This window comes from Theropithecus gelada, chromosome 6 (assembly GCF_003255815.1).
Source record: "Theropithecus gelada isolate Dixy chromosome 6, Tgel_1.0, whole genome shotgun sequence".
NCBI lineage: Eukaryota > Metazoa > Chordata > Mammalia > Primates > Cercopithecidae > Theropithecus > Theropithecus gelada.
In genome coordinates, this window is record NC_037673.1 from 134,536,947 (window position 1) to 134,561,207 (window position 24,261).

The window sequence follows — 24,261 nt, forward strand, 5'->3', positions numbered from 1 at the left end:
TCCTGTATGTTCTCCTTGGTTCTGGTATCCTTATTCACTCCAAATCACTCTAAGTGTATCAAGGGATATTCACAAGCTGTTTTATATGGGAGGCACCTGTTGCTACAGTACTCCCATTATGCCTGTCTACTGCAGCTTTTCCCCACACAACTCCATACCAGTCTCTTATCAGAGAATAAAAATGTGACTTTACTGAAATTCATTAAAAAGTAGTGCTATAGGGAAATCTAATCACATGGCAAGAGGAATAAAGAAAAGTCTGAAATACCTTTATCTGGCTTCCAAAAATAGTCCCTGATTCTTCTTTCAATGAGTCTGCAGAGGAGAGAAAGACTACCTGAAGATTTTTCCACCTTAGCCTTCCCCTTCCTATGGACCATAATCCCCTGCAGCTCTCCTTTCCATGCTGACCTGTTCTACCTCCTCTACTTGCCCACAACCCACAATCCCTCAGAAGCCAAAGCAAATGATTTCAAGTTAGTTAAAGAGGACTTTATTTACCTGACATTTCGAACTTGTGCTGAGTCTCTGCTTCTAAAGGATCTTCAATGGGATTTGAGCCATGTGATGGAGACAACATGCTTTCAGGGGATGCCTGAAAACCAGAAAAGAAAAAACACCGTTAAGTACTGGTAAATCACTATAGCTCACACAACTTTATTTTTCAATGATAATGAGACCATAGAAGAAATTCTAAGTCCTATTCATGTAATGTGACTCCAGTGGTCACCTTAACAGGAATAAGTATATATAACACTAATCACAGCCTATGGGCTTTGGACCATCAAACATGTCAGAACTCAGGAATGCAACTGGAAAACCAAAAAACCTAAGCTATCACTTCTTACTTAAGGTATAACCCTCCATCTCCCCAGCCCCTGATCTTTATTAAGTACCTCTGTCTTCACATTTGTAAGTGGAGTCTCATCGCCTTTCCCAATGGCAACATCTGCTTCAACAATCTCTCCAGTTGCAGTACTTCCCGGTTCCTCATCTAAGTCCTGACTCCTGAGTTCTGGTGGCTCCATACTTGTGGCTGGAACAACTCCAGCTACTATTTCAGCCCCTGAAATGACTGATTCTGGTTCTGCAGGTTCCACCTTGATCTCTGCACTGGGATCCCTGATGTCCACCAGTTCATGTATTCCCTTGTTTTCAGTTTCCTCAAAGTCCAGTCTCTCTTGCTTGACTGTCATTTCTGGTGCAGGGAGAGGTACTGGCTTGTCCCGCTCCTGCTGGATAGGATGCTCCCAGGGGCCAGGCAGGGATTGAGGATCATCATTTTCTTCACAAAATGACAGTGCTGCTTCCACTGCTGCCACATCCAGCACTTCAGGATGATCATCTACCTGTCCCACAAAACACAAGACTATTGAGGTCACAGAAAGAAGCTCAAGTCCCTCAATTTTTGTTAGCATCAAATGTGATGGCTTGAATCTGCAGCTTTTCTCTCCATTTTTTCCATGTAATGGAGGCAAACAATGAACAGGCACCTGTTCCGTGCAAACCAGTAACATGGATAGGCCTGGGGAGATGACTAGTATGTTAGCACCAAAGGGCTACAAAGATGGAGATGGGCAGAGTTAAGTAATTCTTACTGTAAGAAGTAAAGAGGCCAAGCATGGTGGCTCATGCCTGTAACCTCAGCACTTTGGGAGGCCGAGATGGGTGGATCACTTGAGGCCAGGAGCTTGAGACCAGCCTGGCCAACACGGCAAAACTCATCTCTACTAAAAATGCAAAAAATTAGTGAGGCGTGGTGGCACGTGCCTGTAGTCCCAGCTACTCAGGAGGTTGAGGCACAAGAATTACCTCTGGGAGGCAGAGGTAACAGTGAACCAACATCGTGCCACTGCACTTCAGCCTGGATGACAGAGTAAGACTTTGTCTCTTAAAAAAAAAACAGCAGCAGCAAAGTGAGGCTGAAGAGAGAAGCCTATGTAGGACCCATGAGATTCTCTGGGGCTTCACTGAATAGTTACCTTGTCCTCAATGATGGCAATGATGTCTCCAACAGTCTCAAAATCCAGCTCTTCACCTGTGTAAGACACAGCAATATCCATCTTCTCAGCCAGATCTAATTCTTCCTTCCCATCTATGCTGGGAGCCTTTGATCCAACAGGGGCCTCTGCTACCCCTGATCGAAAACACTCTTCTTTGATAGAATTAATGATCATGGAGATTTCACTGCTGTCCATGGAAACAGTCACAGTATGCGGATCCCCCACAGCCTCCATGGGAACACAGTTATCGGGCTGACTCACTGAATAATAGAAAGAGAAAAGCCATCTCAGAAGCTTATTGGGTACAAAGTGACCACCTTGAGATCACATCAGCGCTATAGACAGATGTCAAATATCCAAACACTTAAGATCAGAAAGAGTCATCATACATGTGCCTATGTTTTCTTCTCCCCAGTTTTATCTAGAAAGGTGAGAACATAATCTCAAGCCTGCTCACATTTGTACACTTAGCGTCTTCCTGCAATACATAAATGCCCACCCACCTCTTCTCATATCTAAGGATATTTATTTCTAAGGATAAAGATGGCACATGTCTATGTAGAACACAGAAGCAGCATCTGAATTGGAGCCGATGCTCTTGGTCATTTTTCTCTAACTCAAGCTCGAAATGAAATTTTAGACCTTGTGGCTGCTCAGGGACGCACCTGGAGCTACACTTTCAGTAGTGGAGACAGCCGGAGCAGAGGATGGTGCTGGCAGCGCAGGCATCATGACAATGGTAGCTTGGGACACAGACTCTACAGGGGGTGGCACAAGTTTAACTGGAGGCTCACTGGCAACAGTAGTGAAGGAAGCAAGAGGTGTGGTGAACTGTGTAGGACCAGCTTCTAAAAGCCGGGAAAGAGTGGGAGCACCTAACATATAAAGAGGTACACAAAATGAAGTAAGAAGAAAGCACATAAACAAGAAGCAATAGCTACTTGAAGACTCAACTAAGAAAATTCTTTTGGTCTCAAAGGATGAGAGCAACTCCTGCACTGAGTAAGTTCATCATCTATATCCTTACCCTCTCTAACCTTACTTAAGTTAGGAATGAACCAAAGCACTAGAACATACAACATATATAAAAAATGGGTGGTGAGGCCAGATGCAGTGGCTCACGCCTGTAATGCAAGCACTTTGGGAAGCTAAGGCAGGTGGGTCACTTGCGGTCAAGAGGTTGAGACCAGCATAGGCAACATAGTAAAACCCTGCCTCTACTAAAAATACAAAAATACAAAAAAAAAATTAGCCAGGTGTGGTGGCGGGCGCTGTAATCCCAGCTACTCAGGAGGCTGAGGGAGGAGAACTGCTTGAACCCTTGAACCCGGGAGGTGGAGATTGCAGGGAGCCAAGATCATGCCATCGCACTCCAGGTTGGGCGACAGAGCAAGGCTCTGTCTCCAAAAAAAAAAAAAGGTGGTAATTCTTCCTCAGAGGAAAATTAATCATCAAGAAACAAAAAACTGGTATGAATAAATCTGTCACTTCTGCTGAAGTTCAGCATATTGTAAAACCACCCAAGTTTAACACCATTCAAATACCAATAAGGTTTGTATGGTATTCTATGGAGCTTTTTTTCCTTCCCTGCTTTATACTTTCTACCTCATTAAATTCTCATCACATCCTTGTGAAGTATATATGTTACAATAAAAAAGGAAACTGAGGCTCAAAAGCTAAGTTACCTATCCAAGGTCACAAAACCAATGTGTAGCAGGCCTTATTCCACTATTCTATAATCTTAGGTATCTCTAGTACCTTGATTTTGCAAGCCCTAAGAAAGCAGCTCAATATTACTCTCAATATCCATGCAGTGGTCAATCAGGGCTATCAATATCTTGAAGACAGATGGCTTTATAATATGGAGACTACATTGTTTATCAGGTAAAGTAGCTCCAAAAAAAAGTTAGAAAAAGTTGGGCTTTAAATCTAGGACTGACAACTGCTTAGTAACAAACAGTGAAACTGAGTCAATGTCAAGTTCAACACCTCTGAGGTTGTAAAGGAAAAGTGGTAACTTACCTGACGCAGCAGGGGAGGCTGCAACAGTATTGGGTGTTTGCTGTATCTCCCCACCATGTATCATGGGAAGGACCCCGCCTACCTCCAGGAGGACACCTGTACTGTTCAGGTGGCCAGAAGCCACAGCCATTTCACTCTCATTGACCTACCAGGGAAGAATAGAGGTGAAGGCTACACTCAAGCTTTCCTTTACTACCATTTCCCAACAAAGCTCCAGCAGTTGATCAAACTTCATGAGAACTAATAGTTAATATCCACGGAGAATAATTTAAGACTCAAGGGAAACTCTAAACTATAATGTTCAAAACTTATCTGACAAGAGTTCTCTGGAAAAGAGAACCAAAATAATTGTGATTCAGATACCTCAGGACCCATGGGTACTATCAACTTACTGTATTTTTAAAAAATTAACATTTAATTAGGAGATCTTTTCCTCTTTTGAACTTTTATTCCCCATGTCACATTTTAGGTCCCAGGCACTCCCTTCCAAGTACTAAATCACCACAGCTCTCAAACACCCACAGAAGTCTCCATACCAGTCTGGGGCTAGTAGGCAGGAGGCTGCCCTTCTTCAAGAGCTCTGACAGCAGAGGGGAGGGGGGTGGAGTTGCTTTCTGTCCAAGCATCTTTTTCTGGGGTGAATCATCTGTTACTGGGGTCATGGGGGCTTCTAAGGGTGCAGAGCCTGGAGGAAGGGTGTCAGGAATCCCAGGAAACGAGGTGACTGGGGTACTCGGCAAAGTCCCGGGGGTTACCTAAGAGACAACAGAGAACCTTTATCTGACTTCTCAAACTATGGAAGGTTCCCTACTAATCTGTATGGGTTAGTGTGTCTAACTATTATTTTATTAGTCCTGAGTGGAAGTGCCCAGAAACCCTCTATCCCTCCTGCTCTTAGCCATACTTTTCTTCCCCACAATCTTCTCCTTCATCCACTCAAACCCACAATGACTCAACCATCCCACCCAACCTGCCTTTTATGAACTCCAATATTACAAGGATTTTGTCCCTTATTTCGCAGGAATTTCATAAGACTAGTATGAAACAATTCCTTAAAATAGTTTTTTACCTATCTCTCAGAAAGGTCAAAAGCCTCAATGCTTTTAGGTCCGATCTTATCTCAGAGCACAGAACAGGGTAAATTAAGTCTTTAGCATTCAGATCAAGAGAGGAAGTTGCCTCTAGGCCAAAAGTGGTTTCCTCATCACTCAGCTCTGCTGGCTTATTGCCCCTTCACTTATCAATTCCCACAGAAGGAAATATACTCACCCCAGAGGTAGCCTCTTCCATAGTGGTTGGAGTCAAGTCCCCAAGTGGATAATCACCTCCTGGAGAGGCAGAATCTATAGGAGAGCGAACCATCACAGTGGGTAACCTCCGGGGGGGGTGTTTTTACTGCTTGACGAGCTAGAACATAAAAGAGAACAATGTTCAAATCTTCAAGATTAAATAAATGAAACTTGACACTATTCTACTATTATACAATAAAGGACAAATAGGAATGCTGCATTAGTAAAGCAACACAATGAGTCTGAATTAGAAAGCTTTAACACTTCTGGAGATGGATAACTTTTTAGCATAATTTTTCCTAAGGGCAATTTTCACACTAAGCAATCTCCTTTAACAATCTCAAACTACTTAATTATCCCAAAGGTCCTTGGAGTGGGAAAGTAGTTTAAACACCCTTTAATATTCTCTTTAGCAACTTATTAATATTCTGCTTTTAAGAACAGGGAGGCTGGGTACGGCGGCTCATGGCCATAATCCCAGCACTTTGGGAGGCCAAGGCAGGTGGATCACCCGAGGTCAGGAGTTTGAGGCCAGCCTGCAAAACCCTATCTCTACTAAAAATACAAAAATTAGCCAGGCGTGGTGGCAGGCACCTGTAATGCCAGCTACGCAGGAGGCTGAAGCAGGAGAATCGCTTCAACCTGGGAGGCGGAGGTTGCAGTGACCCAAGATCACACCACTGCACTCCAGCCTGCACAGCAAGAGCAAAACTCAGCCTGGGGGAAAAACAAAAACAAAAACAGGCAAAGACCTCACTGGCTCACAGCATGTATTCCTAGAGTTGTAAATGCTTAAATTTTTCCCCTCATCCAATGACTGAGCTATTCTCAATCTTTTCACAGGCCCTTGACTTCTAAAACATTATGTTGAATATATTCTTATCAAGCCTTTGTATCCTAAAGTTAATTTAAGGTCTAGTGAGATCTGAAAACAACTCATATTCTATGAGTTTCTTCTTAGACATTAAGGGATGTTTTTACTCTAGTAGAAGAGAAAACTGCAAGTAAATTTAAATCAATGGATTCTATGTTACAAAATAGTCCAACTGTCCTTAGCATGCAGTACTGTGCAATTAACTGCTAAACAGCTATACTAGGTCCAGCTTACCCTGATATGCAGCATCTGTAGCCTTCCTCTTTACTTCAGCCTCCTCTTCTTCCAATTTCTTTTTCCTAAACAGGGAATTAATGGTTGGATGCTAGACAGCTCTGGCTCCTCCCCAGAGTTCACAGAACCCTTACAAAGAAATTTTTTTGCCAGGCCAGCACTTTCTGGAAGAAAGGCCTAATCAGGAATTCTAACCAGCAAAACAGGGAACTGGAGTATAGTGCCTAACTGACAGTTCTTCACCTAGGTAAACTATAGCCACTTTTAAGTTAGAACTAAGTTATGTTTTCATACTGAAATGTTCCATCACATTACCTTCTAGGACTCACTCCCCACTCCCAGCCACCAAGCCACTCTGCGCTTTCCCCTTCCAGAATCTGTCTGAAGTCTAAATGAATGGCAGTTGGAGGAAATAAGCCAGATTACTTGAGTAGAAAAGAGGGTAAAAAGAAAGAGGCACAGAAGAACAATATAATATAACCCACATTGCAATGTCATTGCAAAGCTCATCCAGTCTGCTGTCCATGTGTCCAGCTTGAATTAGTTCTGCATCTCTTTTTAGCCGTCTATAGGAAGAAAGAGAGGTAGGTAGACTAGGTTTTTTAATCTGCTATTTAAAAAGTTCCAACCAGTACCAGAAGACAGCCCCTATGTCTTTCTCAATCTTTTGGCATTCTCTCTGATAAGTACCTATATCTCTCCTGAGTTTCCTTTATCACTTTCTTTAGTTCCTCAACTCTCTCAGCAGTCAGTTTCCGAACAATGACATCTTCAACAGTTTCCACCACTTCTCCCTTTTCACCTCGTTTCCGTCTGTGGAAAATTGAAAAAAAAAAAAAAAAAATTCATATTCGAGTAAGAGAACATTTATCCCCTCTCCTACTTGCTTTTACCACTTTTATATCACCCAGTATTATAAGTAAGTATAAACCAGAATTCCTCAGTAAATACTCTCCACTAAAGAAATTTGGCTGAAGTACCTGGCTTTGTACTCACTTTGGTGTCTCAGTGGTCTCTAAAAGCTCCGAGTATTGGGAAGCACAATGCTATAAAAAAAGTGAAAATATGATGAGCAAGCCTGGAAAGAAATGACCTTTCAAAGTTTCAAGAGATTAGAGTAAGATTTAGAGAAGAGAACTATATGTAAGATGGGAGTGGTTTACTAGGAGGGCAAGTAACTTTATAATCAAATCAGTTCAAAATAATCAAAACAAGACACAGAAAAACGGCGTCTTATGGACTGGAGTTTGTGCATTTGGGGAAAGGCAACCTAACTGCCAATATTTATAGCTAATATCTACTAAGTAGTTACCACATGCAAGGCACTGTGTTAAATGTTTTACATGTATTACCTGAATTAACTTCACAACAAACCTGAAGCAACTCTTATCTCTATTTTACAAATGAAAAAACAGAGGATCATGGCCCAAAGTTTTTAGATGCAGTAATAATGAACTCAGATCTAATTCCCAAGCTTGGGCTCTTAACTGTTATGCAACACCAATAAGAAAGGTCTAATATGATCATACATGGATGGATTAGCAAACAGTAGGAAAAAGAAAAAGGTGTATTCTCAACTGTTTTTCCACATCATGGTATAAAAGCTTTGTAATTAAAAGTCAGGGCCTGGTAGAGAACCTACTGTACAACCCAAAGACTGCTCTAAAAGAGCACTTGCTTGGGAACTTACTTTTTGAGAGAACCAGTCTGGAGGGCGGCCAGGTTCTGCAAAGGGCTTGATTGCTCTGCTAACTGATACCCTACAAAATGAGGAAAGCTTTATTACACGTCAAGCAGAAAATAATAGGAGAGGTGTGCTGAGAGTGTAAGGCCTGGAGTTCAAACTTTGGAATAAGAAAGATGCCAATGGCCAGGCGCGGTAGCTCACGCCTGTAATCCCAGCACTTTGGGAGGCCAAGATGGGTGGATCACAAGGTCAGGAGATCGAGACCATCCTGGCCAACATGGTGAAACCCCATCTCTACTAAAAATACAAAAATTAGTTGGGCATGGTGGCAAGCACCTGCAGTCCCAGCTACTCAGGAGGCTGAGGCAGGAGAATCTCTTGAACACGGGGGGGGGCGGAGGTCACAGTGAGCCAAGATCTCCCCACTGCACTCCAGCCTAGGGACAGAGTGAGACTCTGTCTCAAAAAGAAGAAGGAAAAAAAAAAAAAAAGATGCCAATGAATGCGAGGTGTGCAATGGGCCGTGCGTATAATCCCAGCACTCTGGGAGGCAGAGGTGAGAGGACAGCTTGAGCCCAGGAGTTCAAGCCACCCAAGGAGACCCCATCTCTACAAAAAAAAAAAAAAAAAAAAATTGACAAGGTGTGGTGGTGCGTACCTGCAGCCTGTGGTCTCAGTTACTTGGGCAGCTGAGGTGGGAGGATCCCTTGAGCCCAGAAGAGGCTGCAGTGAGCCCAATTCACGCCACTGCACTCCAGCCTGGGTGACAGAGTGAGACCACCCCCTCCACCATTCAAAAAAAAGAACAGCGCCGGGCGCGGTGGCTCAAGCCTGTAATCCCAGCACTTTGGGAGGCCGAGGCGGGTGCATCACGAGGTCAGGAGATCGAGACTATCCTGGCTAACATGGTGAAACCCCGTCTCTACTAAAAATACAAAAAACTAGCCGGGCGTGGTGGCGGGCGCCTGTAGTCTCAGCTACTTGGGAGGCTGAGGCGGGAGAATGGCGTGAATCCGGGAGGCGGAGCTTGCAGTGAGGAGATCACGCCACTGCACTCCAGCCTGGGAGACACAGCGAGACTCTGTCTCAAGAAAAAAAAAAAAAAAAAAAAAAAAAAAGAACAGCATGTATAGTATATAATCATTTGTGTTAAAAAATGACGGGGATGAGGAGGAAAAAGAAAGTATTTATTTGCTCACATAAAATTAATGCTGGAGAGACACAAGAAACTGCTAACACCAGTAGATGGGGGACAATAATGCGAGCAAGCCATTGCATATAATTTTGAACCTTATGACTTAGAATCTGCTGATAAAATAATAAAATTTAAAAATTTTTACTAAAGTATTCTTACACTATTTTTCTATGACTGGGCGTGGTGACTCAGGCCTGTAATCACAACGCTTCAGGAGGTTGAGGAGGGCAGATTGCTTGAGATGAGGAGCTTGAGACCAGCCTGGCCAACATGGTGAAACCCCATCTCTACTAAAAATACAAAAATTAGCCAGGCATGGTGGCGTGCACCTTTAATCACAGCTACTCGGGAGGCTGAGCTAGGACAATCGCTTAAATCCAGGAGGTGGAGGTTGCAGTGAGCTGAGATTGTGCCACTGCATTCCAACCTGGCTGACACAGCAAGACTCCATCTCAAAAAACAAAACAAAAAAAAGGATTCTTAACACTATCTAATAAAAATGTGAGGAAATATACAGATTAAATTCTATTTTAAACCAGTTTACCTATTTTGTTTAAAAATGAGCTTAGTTTTTATATATACACATATATGTATATAAGTACGCATGTACACACATCTGTGTATATATACACACACACACGCATATGAATATACAAACACACACATAACACACAAATATATGTGATGTGTATACACACACGCACACACACACAAACACACACTGTTTTTGTTTAGACAGTATCTCACTTTGTCACCCAGACTTCATGGCACAATCATGGCTCACTATAGCTTCCACCTCTGAGGCTTAGGCAACCTCCTACTGCAGCCCCACCCAAGTAGCTGAAATCACAGATGCACCATCATGCCTGGCTAATTTTCTTTTTTGTAGGGAACAGGGTCTCTTATGTTGCCTCCCTGGCTCAAGCCATCCTCACATCTCAGCTTCCCGAGTAGCTGGAACTATAGGCACACACCACCAAACCGAGCTAATATTTTTATGTTTTTTTGTAGAGACACAGTTTTGTCATATTGCCCAGACTGGTCTCCAATTCATCATCTCAAGCGACCTGCCCGCCTTGGCCTCCCAAAGTTCTGGGATTACAGATGTGAGCCACTGCACCCAGCCCCATTCTATTCTCTAGTTCTATGAGGTCTGTAATTTTTCCTAGATTCTACATGTAACTGAGATCATATGGTATTTATGTGTCCAGCTTATTTCACTTTACATACTATCCTCCAGGCTCAACCATGGAATCACAAATGGAGGATTTAATTCTTTTTTATGGCTCAATAGTATTCCATTGTGTATATAAATATGTATATGTGTGTGTGTGTGTGTGTGTGTGTATCTCATATTTTCTTTACCTGTTCATCTGTTAACGGATACTATAATAATTATCTTAATTGTGGATAGTTTCACAGATGTATATATATTTCAAAAGTACCGTATCTTATGCTTTAAATATGTGCAGTGGCCAGGTGTGGTAGCTCACGCCTGTAATCCTAGCACTTTGAGAAGCCAAGGCAGGTGGATCATCTGAAGTCAGGAGTTCAAGACCAGCCTGGCCAACATGGCAAAACCCCATCTCTACCAAAAAATACAAAAATTAGCCAGGCATGCTGGCGTAGGCCTGTAGTCCCAGCTACTCGGGAGGCTGAGGTGGCAGAATCACTTGAACCTGGGAGGCAGAGGTTCCAGTGAGCCGAGATTGCGCCATTGCACTCCAGCCTGGGCAAAAAGAGCGAAACTCCGTCACACATACACACACACAAAATGCTAGGAAGCATGACAATCAGCAAAGTACTGAATTGTTTATCAATGTGGCAAGAGAGTTAAATTCATAATGGATGATGCAAAAAAAAAAAAAAAAAAAACGGCGGTGAGGGGCTGATACCAAGAAAGGTAAAATGATGACAGTTCTGGCTGGGAGTGTTGGCTCACGTCTATAATCCTAGCACTTTCGAGGGCTAAGGTGGGAGGATCACTTGAGCCCAGGAGTTCGAGACCAGCCTGGGCAACAAGTGACAAAAAACCCAAAAAATCAGCCAAGCATGACGGCAAGGGTCTGTAGTCCCAGCTACTCAGGAGGCTAAACTGGGAGGATCACTTGAGGCCAGGAGTTGGAGACCAGCCTGGGGAACATAGTGGGACCTCGTCTCTACAAAAACATAAATACTTAAATTATAAAAAAAAAAAAAGTCCAGCCTGGGCAACATGGCAAAACCCCATCCCTACCAAAAAATACAAAAATGAGCCGGGGATGATGGCATGTGCCTGTAGTCCCAGCTACTCAGGAGGCTGAGGCCGGAGAATCACTTGAGCCCAGGAGGCAGAGGTTGCAGTGAACCAAGATTGCACCACTGCACTCCAGCCTGGGTGACAGTGAGACCCTGTCTGCAAAAAAAAAAAAAAAAAAAAAAAGCGAACATAATAGAGTTACTACATAACCCAGCAATTTCACTCCTTGAATAAAAAACTCAAGAGAATTAAAAACATTGTCCACAACCTCGTACACAAATGTGCATATCATCAGCATTATTCATAATGGTCAAAAAGTGGAAACAACCCAATTGTCTATCAAGCGATGGATAAACAAAATTTGGTATATTCATACAACAGATTATTATTCAGCTAAAAAAGGAATTAAGTATTGATACATGCTATATAAGAATGAACCTTGGCCGGGCGCGGTGGCTCAAGCCTGTAATCCCAGCACTTTGGGAGGCCGAGACGGGCGGATCACGAGGTCAGGAGATCGAGACCATCCTGGCTAATACGGTGAAACCCCGTCTCTACTAAAAAATACAAAAAGCTAGCCGGGCGAAGTGGCGGGTGCCTGTAGTCCCAGCTACTCGGGAGGCTGAGACAGGAGAATGGCGTGAACCCGAGAGGAGGAGCTTGCAGTGAGCTGAGATCCGGCCACTGCACTCCAGCCTGGGTGACAGAGCGAGACTCCGTCTCAAAAAAAAAAAAAAAAAAAGAATGAACCTTAAAAGCGTTATGTCAGCCAGGCGCGGTGGCTCACTCCTATAATCCCAGCACTTTGGGAGGCCGAGGTGGGCTGATCACGAGGTCAGGAGATCAAGATCACCCTGGCTGACATGGTGAAAGTCCGTCTCTACTAAAAATAAAAAAAATTAGCTGAGCGTGGTGGTGGGCGCCTGTAGTCCCAGATACTCGAGAGGCTAAGGCAGGAGAATGGCATGAACCCAGGAGGCGGAACTTGCAGTGAGCCAAGATTGCGCCACTGCACTCCAGCCTGGGCAACAAAGCAAGAGCCTCAAAAAATAAAAAATAAAAATAAATACAAATAAAGAAAATGTTCTAAAATTAGATTGTGGTGATGGCTGCACAACTGTGAATATACTAAAAACCATTATATTGTACATCTTAAGTAAGTTAATTTTATAGTATGTGAATTATATCTCAATAAAGCTGTTTAAAAAAAAAAATACAGCTGGCCTGGTGGCTCACACCCGTAATCCCAGTAGGTTGGGAGGTTGAGGTGGGCAGATTGCTTGAACCCAGGAGTTCAAGACCAGCCTAGGAAACATGATGAAACCCCTATCTCTACAAAAAAATACAAAAAATTATCTGGGCATGGTGGTGTGCACCTGTAGTCCCAGCTACTAAAGAGGCTGAGGTGGGAGGATCACTTGAGCCTCAGACATGGAGGTTGCAGTGAGCCAAGATCACACCACTGCACTCCAGCCTGGGCCACAAAGTGCAACCCTGTCTCAAAAAAAAAAAAAAAAAAAAAAAAGGCCGGCAGCAGTGGCTCACGCCTGTAATCCCAGCACTTTCGGAGGCTGAGGCGGGCAGATCATGAGGTCAGGTGATTGAGACCAGCGTGGCCAACATGGTGAAACCTTGTCTCTACTAAAAATACAAAATTAGCCAGGCATGGCCAGGCGCAGTGGCTTACGCCTGTAATCCTAGCACTTTGGGAGGCTGAGGCCAGTGGATCACCTGAGGTCAGGAGTTCGAGACCAGCCTGGCCAACATGGCGAAACTCTGTCTCTACTAAAAACTAAAAAAATTAGCTGGGCGTGGCTGCACCACTGCGTTCCAGCCTGGGCGAGAGAAGGAGACTGTCTCAAAAAAAAAAAAAAAAAAAAGGGAAGAAGAAAAAGAAAGTCTACTTACAGCTTAATATGATTAACTACAGAAATCTACCAATGTGAAAGAGTATCTAACAATTTCTAAGACCCAGAAAAGCTGACATCCTAGATAGCTTACCAATTTTGATCTCCACTTCTCATGACAGAAGATGCTAAACACAGCTTCTCTCGGATGGACCATGGCTCTGTGGGGCCAGTACTCAGCAGCTTGTGTTCTGGGAAACGAAAAAAAAAAAAAAGCCTTGGAAGCAACCACTGAGACTGTAGTGCTAAGCTCCAAAATCCCCAAAAAGGGGACTAAAAGCCTAATACAAAATATTCCAACTTGTTAGGACAAAGTGAGCTACTATCACCAAATCTTGATTTTCACCTCTCCAAGTGAAGTATCACCAGTGACCGTGGTACCAATTTGTTGCATGTGAATTATTAACATTTTATTTCTTAAAACGCCACGGCTTGAAGCTCCGCTTTATTAAAAAATTGGGAATGTCAGATTAGGCAGTTCTCCCTAAAAGCCCAATTTTAAGAATACTGGACTTTATTCCAGTTTGAACTTATTCAGGGCTTATTTCCCAGGAACCCGAGCGGCCAGCCCCTCCTACAACCCCGCCTCCCTCTTAGCATAAACTTGTTTACTTCTCTCAGATCCTCTACTCCAAATGTCGGGCCTAAAAGACCTTTTCAGTCCACTAAAAGAAAAATGGCTGAAATCCCCGAGATGCAATTTCCTGAGTGGCAAGAAAAGCTCATGGTTAAAAGGCCCCACTTCCACTGCCTCACAAACGTCGGACAAAAAATGAATGGCTCTTTGAGGTGCCGGTTACTCCGTCTGGCTCATAACATCTTTTCGTCTGCACGCCCAAGTTTCTAGAGTGCTTTTACGGTTACCCCGAAGGGCTCCTAACACACTAGGATTCACTAAGCTCCTTCTCTCACACCTCCGCTCCCTCCCTGAGAAACAAGACCCCAGATTTCTGGGCCCCCAAACGTTGGTCTTCACGATGCTGTGGAGCGCAGGTCTCTGAAAACCCTGAGCTCTCAAGCAAACCACTTCTCCCACTTCCTAAGCGTGTAACAAAAATATGGTGCCTAGCCTCGGATCTACAAAGGCCTTTCACGCAAAACCTGCTCAGATACTCACTGCCCGTTCCCGTCGCCATCTTGGCCCCGAAGTCTCCAACCCTGAGGAGAGACGGTCTGGTAGGGCCGAAACCCTGGAATTCTGGGAAGTAGAGTACCGGCGTTGGTTCGCGGTGCCTCCTGGGAAATGTCGTTTTTTCCCCTAAGACAAAGCAAGCAACTTAAACCAGTTATCTTGTGCACTCCTTTTAAGATTTTTGCTAAGGAAGGACAGGGGTTGGCGGCTGAAGCCTCAAGATTTCCTTTAGGGTTCTTAGGTAAGAAATGTCTAAGGTTCAAGAAAAAGGGTTAAGCTGGAAGAATCCCAAGCGAAATAACTCCTAAACCGCGACAGTTGGTAACCCGGACCCACATTAGATCTGAGAGGTCAAGCGGATGCAAACTACTGGAATTCCAGTCGGACCCGCCCCTTTTCCTTACGCGGATTGGTAGCTGCAGACTTCCCTATCTCATTGGCCGAACGAACGCAGCGCGTAATTTAAAATATTGTATCGGTAACAAAGCTGCACCTCGTGGGCGGAGTTGTGCTCTCCGGCTGCGAAAGTCCAGGTTCGGCGACTAGGTGTGAGTGAGCCGGTACCCGAGGAGGAGCAAGTGGCACGTCTTCGGGTGAGTGTGCGGCTGTGCTGGAGCCCGGGTTACCAGCTCTTGCCCACGCGGAATAGGCTTTAAGAAATCGGAACTGCAGCCATCTGTTTTTCTCTTAATGCTGCGTCTCTGTTCTCACGGTGGTCCTTGGGTTGAGGTTAGAGAAGGAGCCGAGGGATCCTGACACCACCTCCACAGCACCGGCGGGCGAGGTGCCCTACTTTAGGCCTGGCCTTCTGCTTTTGGAGCCAGATTTCTGTGGACTTCTGTTCGCGTTCAGAAATGCAACCTCAAACTTCTCTCAATTGTTCATTAAGTGAACTTCTCTCCTTCCCTTCCCCTTTGCCGATAATTAGAGGGGAAAGGAAGTAGGGAGCGGGACCCGGTGTCCTGGGGCAAGGGACTTATTACCTAAAATTCGCGGCCCCTTCTGTCCCTAAAGGTTCTTCTCCCTGCCCACTTTTTGGTCTCTTTTTAGACCTAGGCTGCCCCTGCCGTCATGTCGCAAGGGATCCTTTCTCCGCCAGCGGGCTTGCTGTCCGATGACGATGTCGTAGTCTCTCCCATGTTTGAGTCCACAGCTGCAGATCTGGGGTCTGTGGTACGCAAGAACCTGCTGTCAGACTGCTCTGTCATCTCTACCTCCCTAGAGGACAAGCAGCAGGTAAAGGAACTGGGGAGTGGCTGGGGCAGAAAGTGACATCCTCAGGTCAATAGTTCTCCATACACGGTAGTATGAGGTCAAAGACTAGCAATCCTGAAGGTTTGAGAGATCAATTCAAAATTAGGGGCATGTAGGACAAAATGGCTACGAAAAGAAAAAAAAATTAAGGGCATGACAAGTAAAAAAAAAATTAAGAGTTGTGTGTCCAGAAGAACTATTATTTGCATTGCATTAATGAAATACCCTCAAGTGCATGCTCTCAGTTAATCTCTCAGGGAATAATAGTTATCTCTCTTTGCCTTGAGGCCCAGTTGTGCTAAATAATTTGCACAAGGTCATATAGGCATTATGTAAGTGGAATGTATGTTCAGGTTTTGATAGTATCACCATAGCTTCAATTTGTTGTAGCTTTCCTGCTAGGCCAGGGTTTCTCCATCACAGCATTGACATTTGGGGCTCGACAGTTCTTGTAGGGATCTGTCCTGTATATTGTAAGATGTTTAACAGCATTCCTGACATCTACCCACTAGATGTCAGTAGTGCCTTCCCATTTGTGACAATCAAAAAATGTCTTCAGGCACTTCAGGCATTGCTTAAATGGCCTTTGGAGTGGAAATGACCCTGGTTGAGAAACACTGTACTAGGTCCTATGCTAAACATTAACATACATTGTCACATTTTGTGCTTTTATAGAGTTTCTCTTAGAGACTTAAAAAGTTCCATGACAGCATGGTCCTTGATGATGTCTCTCACTATGGACTATCAGAGCTTCTCAGTTCCTAGGCCATAGTAGACACTCTAAATATCTGCGGGTTTTTTTTTGTTTTTTGGGTTTTTTTGTTTGTTTGCTTGTTTGTTTGTTTTTGAGATGGAGTGTCGCTCTGTCGCCCAGGCTGGAGTGCAGTGGCACAATCTCTGCTCATTGCAACCTCCGCCTCCCGGGTTCAAGTAGTTCTCCCTCCCTCAGCCTCCTCAGTAGCTGGGATTACAGGCACCCCCCACCAAGCCCAGCTAATTTTTGTATTTTTAGTAGAGATGGGGTTTTGCTGTGTTGGCCAGGCTGGTCTGGAACGCCTGACCTCAGGTGATCCGCCCCCCTCAGCCTCCCAAAGTGCTGGGATTACAGGCGTGAGCCACTGCGCCCAGCGTCTAAGTATCTGCTGAATTAATGACATGGGTGCTATTATTAACTCCATTCTACAGATGAGGAAATTGAGGCAAAGACTTTCAAGAACTCATAGTTCAAGGTCTCATAGTTACTAAGTGATGGAATTGGGACTCAAATTCAAGTGTGTTTGCCTCTGCTTTGCTTTAATATCACATACAAATTTTCATACCAGTCAATAAATTCTAACTCAGATCATTGGTGTGGCAAGCCAGGTTTGCAGGATAATGATGAGACAGGGAAGGGTGACAAAGTAGTAAAAATGTCCATGTGGGTTGGAATGATTGTGGAACCAAAGAGTAGCTGCACAGAGACATTTGAGGTGAAATGGGGTACTGTTATCATGGTTCCTAGAAACTACTGTTTGCCCATTTGCTGCTGAAATTAATCTGTGGTTCTGGGCTGGAATTCTGCCACAGGTTCCATCTGAGGACAGTACGGAGAAGGTGAAAGTATACTTGAGGGTTAGGCCCTTGTTACCTTCAGAGTTGGAGCGACAGGAAGATCAGGTAAGTGTCTGAGAAGGGAGGATTTAAGGTGAAATGATGCAGTACAAAAGATTCCCAGGAATGCCTTTTGTGACAACTGTATTTTCTCCCTTCTTAGGGTTGTGTCCGCATCGACAATGTGGAGACCCTTGTTCTACAAGCACCCAAGGACTCTTTTGCCCTGAAGAGCAATGAGCGGGGAATTGGTCAAGCCACCCACAGGTTCACCTTTTCCCAGGTATGAAGGGTACTGGTTTGTGAACAAAGGACCAACATGTAAGGGCAACTTTATTCCCTCTTTAGAGGGAAAGCTTCTCTACCTGACTGTGAGTTCCTTGTATATGCACACCTACAATTTTGAGGGCCCTAGTTATGTGTTGGTCAATGTGTCAAGCAACATATGTATATCAATTCTGAAAAATTCTATTGCTATTATCATTATTTCCTTATTTTCCTCACAAGGATAGTGTGGCTCAATGAATGTAATATTGCTGAAGCCATGTAGCTAGACACTGGTAGAGTTAGGACCTGAGTCTAGATCCATGTATCTCCAAAGCCCACGCTTGTGGGCCATTATATTACCCCATTGTGTGTGCAGCATCAGGCCTAGGGCATAGCATTCCTTAAGTGTTTGTTGATTTGGTTGAAAGATGGACTAGCAGAGAGTGCTTGAGTCCTCAATGTTTAGGGAACAGCTGGCAGGAAGAAGCTGCTTGAGTGGTCTCCAGAGCCAACCACTCAAGAAGGAATATATCTGCTGGCTCTGCACAGGAGGCAAGTGGGAGATGAAGGATAGGCCTCTAAAAAACTGGGTCTCTCTCTAGATCTTTGGGCCAGAAGTGGGACAAGCATCCTTCTTCAACCTAACTGTGAAGGAGATGGTAAAGGATGTACTCAAAGGGCAGAACTGGCTTATCTATACATATGGAGTCACTAACTCAGGGAAAACCCACACAATTCAAGGTGAGTAGTAAGACTTCACAGGATTCCTGATTGGCTGGTAATGGTGTTATTTTTACCTTTTGAGACTCTGAGTTAGGGGAAGAAGGGCACTTGCCTCAGCTGTCCATCATATGCCTCCAGGTACCATCAAGGATGGAGGGATTCTCCCCCGGTCCTTGGCGCTGATCTTCAATAGCCTCCAAGGCCAGCTTCATCCAACACCTGATCTAAAGCCCTTGCTCTCCAATGAGGTAATCTGGCTAGACAGCAAGCAGATCCGACAGGAGGAAATGAAGAAGCTGTCCCTGCTAAATGGAGGCCTCCAAGAGGTAAAGCATTGATATCCATGGCAGTGGGGGCAGGGGGTACAAATCTCGGGGAAGTTTTGTGCTTACCTTCTCCCTGTGCCCCTCCAGGAGGAGCTGTCCACTTCCTTGAAGAGGAGTGTCTACATTGAAAGTCGGATAGGTACCAGCACCAGCTTTGACAGTGGCATTGCTGGGCTCTCTTCTATCAGTCAATGTACCAGCAGTAGCCAGCTGGATGGTATGTACCATGACTGGGCTCTGCCAAGAAATAGTAGGAACTCACTCCCTGTTCCTAATAGCTGCCAGGAGTACAGACCAGAGGTTGCAATCTGAGGTGTGCCTTCCAAGGCCCCTGCAGGCCAAAAGAGAGATGAACTGCTCTACATTGATGCCCTATACATTGGCTTCTTCCCCAGAAATAAGTCACCGATGGGCACAGCCAGACACTGCCCCAGTACCTGTCCCGGCAGACATTCGCTTCTCCGTCTGGGTCTCGTTCTTTGAGATCTACAACGAACTGCTTTATGACCTATTAGAACCACCTAGCCAACAGCGCAAGAGGCAGACTTTGCGGCTATGCGAGGATCAAAATGGCAATCCCTATGTGAAAGGTAAAGGAACATGGGGGAAGCTGGCATGAACGCTGGAGGGCAACTGGGGAGAGACTGGCAAGAGTTGGATGTTCCCATCTTACACCCCTCTCCTTTGGCCCCAGATCTCAACTGGATTCATGTGCAAGATGCTGAGGAGGCCTGGAAGCTCCTGAAAGTGGGTCGTAAGAACCAGAGCTTTGCTAGCACCCACCTCAACCAGAATTCCAGCCGCAGGTGAGTAGATTGTAAGAATAAACTCTTCACTGTGTTCCAGGAAACATTAGTCCTCTGCCTGGTTATGGAAGATGTGCAATGACTTTTTGTTTTTCTTAACTTCCAGTCACAGCATCTTCTCAATCAGGATCCTACACCTTCAGGGGGAAGGAGATATAGTCCCCAAGATCAGCGAGTAAGTTTTTCCATTTAGAAATGTGGGCTTCTTGGCCATACATGATAGTTGGGAAAGCATGGAGGAGATCCTTAGGGGAACTACTTGTTCTCTTTCTTTGGGTACAGAGATTCTTAGTGGGCCATCCCCTTTCCAGTATTACAAAAAGGGCCAGAAGGCTCAACATGTGAGGCCCTTATGTCAGATCCTGTGCATCACTCTAGGCTGTCACTCTGTGATCTGGCTGGCTCAGAGCGCTGCAAAGATCAGAAGAGTGGTGAACGGTTGAAGGAAGCAGGAAACATTAACACCTCTCTGCACACCCTGGGCCGCTGTATTGCTGCCCTTCGTCAAAATCAGCAGAACCGGTGAGCTTTTGACTATAAGCCCTGGGCTCAGAAATTTGCTAAGAGACTTCCTGGTCACCAGTGGGGATGGTGCTAGGATACCCAAAGGACTGGTGTTCTGCTCACAGCTCTATTATCTCTGATTCTCTGCCAGGTCAAAGCAGAACCTGGTTCCCTTCCGTGACAGCAAGTTGACTCGAGTGTTCCAAGGTTTCTTCACAGGCCGAGGCCGTTCCTGCATGATTGTCAATGTGAATCCCTGTGCATCTACCTATGATGAAACTCTTCATGTGGCCAAGTTCTCAGCCATTGCTAGCCAGGTGAGAAGCCAGAGGTGTGATGGGTGTGCTCACTTGGAACTAGTAACTCTAAGAAAGCTCCTAGGGACTACTTACGGAGTCAAGTAAGATATTTTTTTTCCCTCTAGCTTGTGCATGCCCCACCTATGCAACTGGGATTCCCATCCCTGCACTCATTCATCAAGGAACATAGTCTTCAGGCACCCCCCAGCTTAGAGAAAGGAGCTAAGGCAGACGCAGGCCTTGATGATGACATTGAAAATGAAACTGACATCTCCATGTATGGCAAAGAGGTGAGAATACAAGAAAGCTTTAGTGTAGCAGCTTAGTAGCTACACATTTTTCCATAGTGCCTTCCAGGTGGGCTTGTGCCTTTTGAGGGCATGAGTGTCTGATGACCTCTGACATGTGTGTCTCTCCTAGGAGCTCCTGCAAGTAGTGGAAGCCATGAAGACACTGCTTTTGAAGGAACGACAGGAAAAGCTGCAGCTGGAGATGCATCTCCGAGATGAAATTTGCAATGAGATGGTAGAACAGATGCAACAGCGGGAACAGTGGTGCAGGTACTAGCTGAGTGACCCCTCTTGCTCTGTCACCTGGGACAGAGGGTGGGAAGTAAGGAGTTAGGTGGAGTTGTGCCTCAAGATCTGTTTCCCAAGTTCACTCCTCAGAACCTTCACTTACTTCTCTTTTCTCCTCTGTTTCTGACAGTGAACATTTGGACACCCAAAAGGAACTATTAGAGGAAATGTATGAAGAAAAACTAAATATCCTCAAGGAGTCACTGACAAGTTTTTACCAAGAAGAGATTCAGGTGAGTTGCCTTGATCCAGCTCCAATTAGCTGCTCAGATTTCCATCACTAGCTTGCCTGAAGTAAAGCGATTTTATAAACTACTCCAGTAAGGGCAGGAATATAGAACTCCCTTTTCTCTATTACCCATAGTGCTTTGGGTTCAACCTATGTTTGGTGAATTAAGGGTTTAGTTGGCCAGGAAATCGTATTAAGTGCTAACAAAAGGTTTTCAAGGGATCAGTGTCACAAGTGCTTTGTTTGTTCAGTCATCTGTCTTGGCAGTATTTTTTTGGCTCTGCAAAGAATTGTGCTCTCTGCTTCCCTCTTAGGAGCGGGATGAAAAGATTGAAGAGCTAGAAGCTCTCTTGCAGGAAGCCAGACAACAGTCAGTGGCCCATCAGCAATCAGGGTCTGAATTGTCCCTACGGCGGTCACAAAGGTTGGCAGCTTCTGCCTCCACCCAGCAGCTTCAGGAGGTTAAAGCTAAATTACACCAGTGCAAAGCAGAGCTAAACTCCACCACTGAAGGTGAGGAAAGAGACAGGCAGGAAACAACAGTGGTTCAGGGAAGAGCTGTTACTCAAACCCAGGCCCTCTAACTCCTGCTGTAACATAATTTCCTAAACTGCAAGCTACATCCCCCTGACATTTCAATCTAGGATGCACATAGCCTCACTTTTTATATTTGCTGCAAGCTACTGTTAGTTAAAGAGGTTAGTCCAAGGCTAAAACACCCCCCACATATTTTAAATTGCCTGTTTCCTTCCCTCAGAGTTGCATAAGTATCAGAAAATGTTAGAGCCACCACCCTCAGCCAAGCCCTTCACCATTGATGTGGACAAGAAGTTAGAAGAGGGCCAGAAGGTAATTACATTTCTGTTTACCAAACTCTTACCTAAGGTAATTTCCCACATGCAACACTCTATCACTGGTTCATGTGAAGACAAGATGTTCGTTGTGCACAGTTCGGGAAAGTGGCTATTTCACTCAGCTGACTAGCCTTTCTAATTTTACTTCTCTTCAAATGGCTACCTGACCCCTCCAGATCATTATCCTGGTTGCTCTTGGCTACAATATGATTCCTACTTCCTCTTTTTCAGAATATAAGGCTGTTGCGGACAGAGCTTCAGAAACTTGGTGAGTCTCTCCAATCAGCAGAGAGAGCTTGTTGCCACAGCACTGGGGCAGGAAAACTTCGTCAAGCCTTGACCACTTGTGATGACATCTTAATCAAACAGGTTAGGGCAAATTATATACCCACTTTTCTCCTCCCAGCCCACTCCAATGTATATGTGAGAAAGGAAAGAGGACCAGAAGAAAAAGGTAAAGATTTTTAGGCTGAATTTATAGTGAGAGCAATATATTTGCAAAGTAAAAATAACTATTCTTTGTTAAGCATTTACTAAGTAGCAGGCACTGTGCTAAGTAATTTATAGGCATTTTCTGTCACAGTCACCTTACGGAAGTAGTTACTGTCATATTTCATCTAAAATGCTACTGATTATAAGAAACCATTATTTTATGTACTACTAAGAAAAAAGTAACAATTTAGCTATGACATTTCTCATCAGTAAGATGCATCCAGGCCGGGCGCGGTGGCTCAAGCTTGTAATCCCAGCACTTTGGGAGGCCGAGGCGGGTGGATCACGAGGTCAGGAGATCGAGACCATCCTGGCTAACATGGTGAAACCCCGTCTCTACTAAAAATACAAAAAGCTAGACGGGCGTGGTGGCAGGCGCCTGTAGTCCCAGCTACTCGGAGGCTGAGGCAGGAGAATGGCGTGAACCCGGGAGGTGGAGCTTGCAGTGAGCCGAGATCGCACCACTGCACTCCAGCCTGGGCGACACAGCGAGACTCCGTCTCAAAAAAAAAAAAAAAAAAATGCATCCTGATTCCAGAGATAGTAAAATGTTAAAACTGTATATCTTAAACTCAACATTTAATTTGATATCTAGAGACTGAAGCACTTAGAAATTAAATTTACTCAAGCTACCTTATGTGTTAGAAGATGTCCTATTCAGCACTGCTTATGTTTTGTTCTCAGAAAAATGTCCCCTTATTCAGTTATAAGCTCTGACCTTAAAGAGTTTTAATCTTTTAAGAAACAGTTGTTAGTAACTAGTAATGGATGGTATGTATTACCCTTAGCCCTCTCATTTCTCTAATATACCAGACAAAAGTGTTTTCTCTAACTTTATTGATCTTCCTTAGGACCAGACTCTGGCTGAACTGCAGAACAACATGGTACTAGTGAAACTGGACCTTCGGAAGAAGGCAGCATGTATTGCTGAGCAGTATCATACTGTGCTAAAACTCCAAGGCCAGATTTCTGCCAAAAAGCGCCTTGGTGCCAACCAGGAAAACCAGCAACCAAACCAACAACCACCAGGGAAGAAACCATTCCTTCGAAATTTACTTCCCCGGACACCAACCTGCCAAAGCTCAACAGACTGCAGCCCTTATGCCCGGATCCTACGCTCACGGCGCTCCCCTTTACTCAAATCTGGGCCTTTTGGCAAAAAGTACTAAGGCTGTGGGGAAAGAGAAGAGCAGTCGTGGCCCTGAGGTGGGTCAGCTACTCTCCTGAAAAAATAGGTCTCTTTTATGCTTTACCATATATCAGGAATTATATCCATGATGCAATACTCAGACACTAGCTTTTTTCCCACTTTTATATTATAACCACCTATGTAATCTCATGGGTTTTTTTTTTTTTTTTATTTACTTCTATGGTATCTATGCACACAAAAACAGTTATATTAAAGATATTATTGTTCACATTTTTTATTGAATTCAAAATGTAGCAAAATCATTAAAACAAATTATAAAAGGGGCAGAAAAATTGAGAATCAAACATCATTCTGGACCATGGGAACCTTGAAAAGGCATGGCAGTGGAGACCAGTAACTAGTATACAGCTTGCTTAAGAAGGCTTAGTAACAGATGAATTCAAGTCGTATTAGATATTCTAAACCTTCCTTAACATAAGATGAAGTGTCTGCCGGGCGCGGTGGCTCAAGCCTGTAATCCCAGCACTTTGGGAGGCCGAGACGGGCGGATCACGAGGTCAGGAGATCGAGACCATCCTGGCTAACATGGTGAAACCCCGTCTCTACT

General features: G+C 44.5%; 2 protein-coding genes across 3 annotated transcripts in view; one reads left to right on the forward strand and one right to left on the reverse strand.

Annotated features, from left to right (window-relative positions):
- The window catches only part of BRD8 (bromodomain containing 8), a 42,596-nt gene extending 27,902 nt beyond the window's left edge, over positions 1–14,694 (reverse strand). The window contains 15 exon segments of the mRNA XM_025386971.1: positions 269–315; positions 502–595; positions 897–1,349; positions 1,983–2,263; positions 2,669–2,878; positions 4,026–4,170; positions 5,295–5,411; positions 5,413–5,432; positions 6,423–6,487; positions 6,908–6,988; positions 7,113–7,235; positions 7,419–7,468; positions 8,113–8,182; positions 13,545–13,641; positions 14,568–14,694. Of these exon segments, the coding sequence (XP_025242756.1) occupies positions 269–315; positions 502–595; positions 897–1,349; positions 1,983–2,263; positions 2,669–2,878; positions 4,026–4,170; positions 5,295–5,411; positions 5,413–5,432; positions 6,423–6,487; positions 6,908–6,988; positions 7,113–7,235; positions 7,419–7,468; positions 8,113–8,182; positions 13,545–13,641; positions 14,568–14,586 (1,872 nt within the window). The 5' untranslated portion in view covers positions 14,587–14,694.
- Positions 14,695–14,700: 6 nt separating this feature from the next.
- KIF20A (kinesin family member 20A) lies at positions 14,701–23,977 on the forward strand. Of its 2 annotated transcripts, XM_025386973.1 has the most exons (20): positions 14,711–15,175; positions 15,633–15,818; positions 17,403–17,429; positions 17,484–17,492; positions 17,590–17,709; positions 18,296–18,434; positions 18,555–18,742; positions 18,830–18,959; positions 19,138–19,332; positions 19,437–19,548; positions 19,655–19,723; positions 19,927–20,070; positions 20,204–20,369; positions 20,477–20,641; positions 20,772–20,911; positions 21,060–21,162; positions 21,473–21,671; positions 21,916–22,007; positions 22,244–22,381; positions 23,356–23,977. In XM_025386973.1, exons 2-20 carry the CDS (start codon positions 15,654–15,656, stop codon positions 23,671–23,673), a joined length of 2,619 nt encoding a protein of 872 aa, XP_025242758.1. In that variant the 5' UTR covers positions 14,711–15,175; positions 15,633–15,653; the 3' UTR covers positions 23,674–23,977. The 2 variants fall into 2 exon arrangements, with proteins under 2 accessions (XP_025242757.1, XP_025242758.1); XM_025386972.1 differs by having other exon boundaries at positions 14,701–15,175; positions 17,403–17,492.
- Positions 23,978–24,261: the final 284 nt, after the last annotated feature.

Bases quoted from the DNA above. Each gene is read 5' to 3' on its own strand.
- KIF20A (XM_025386972.1), top strand. From the start codon at position 15,654: ATGTCGCAAGGGATCCTTTCTCCGCCAGCGGGCTTGCTGTCCGATGAC. The intron at 19,333-19,436 runs GTAAAGGAACAT...CTTTGGCCCCAG, and splicing joins TGGCAATCCCTATGTGAAAG to ATCTCAACTGGATTCATGTG. The intron at 22,382-23,355 runs GTTAGGGCAAAT...GATCTTCCTTAG, and splicing joins ATGACATCTTAATCAAACAG to GACCAGACTCTGGCTGAACT.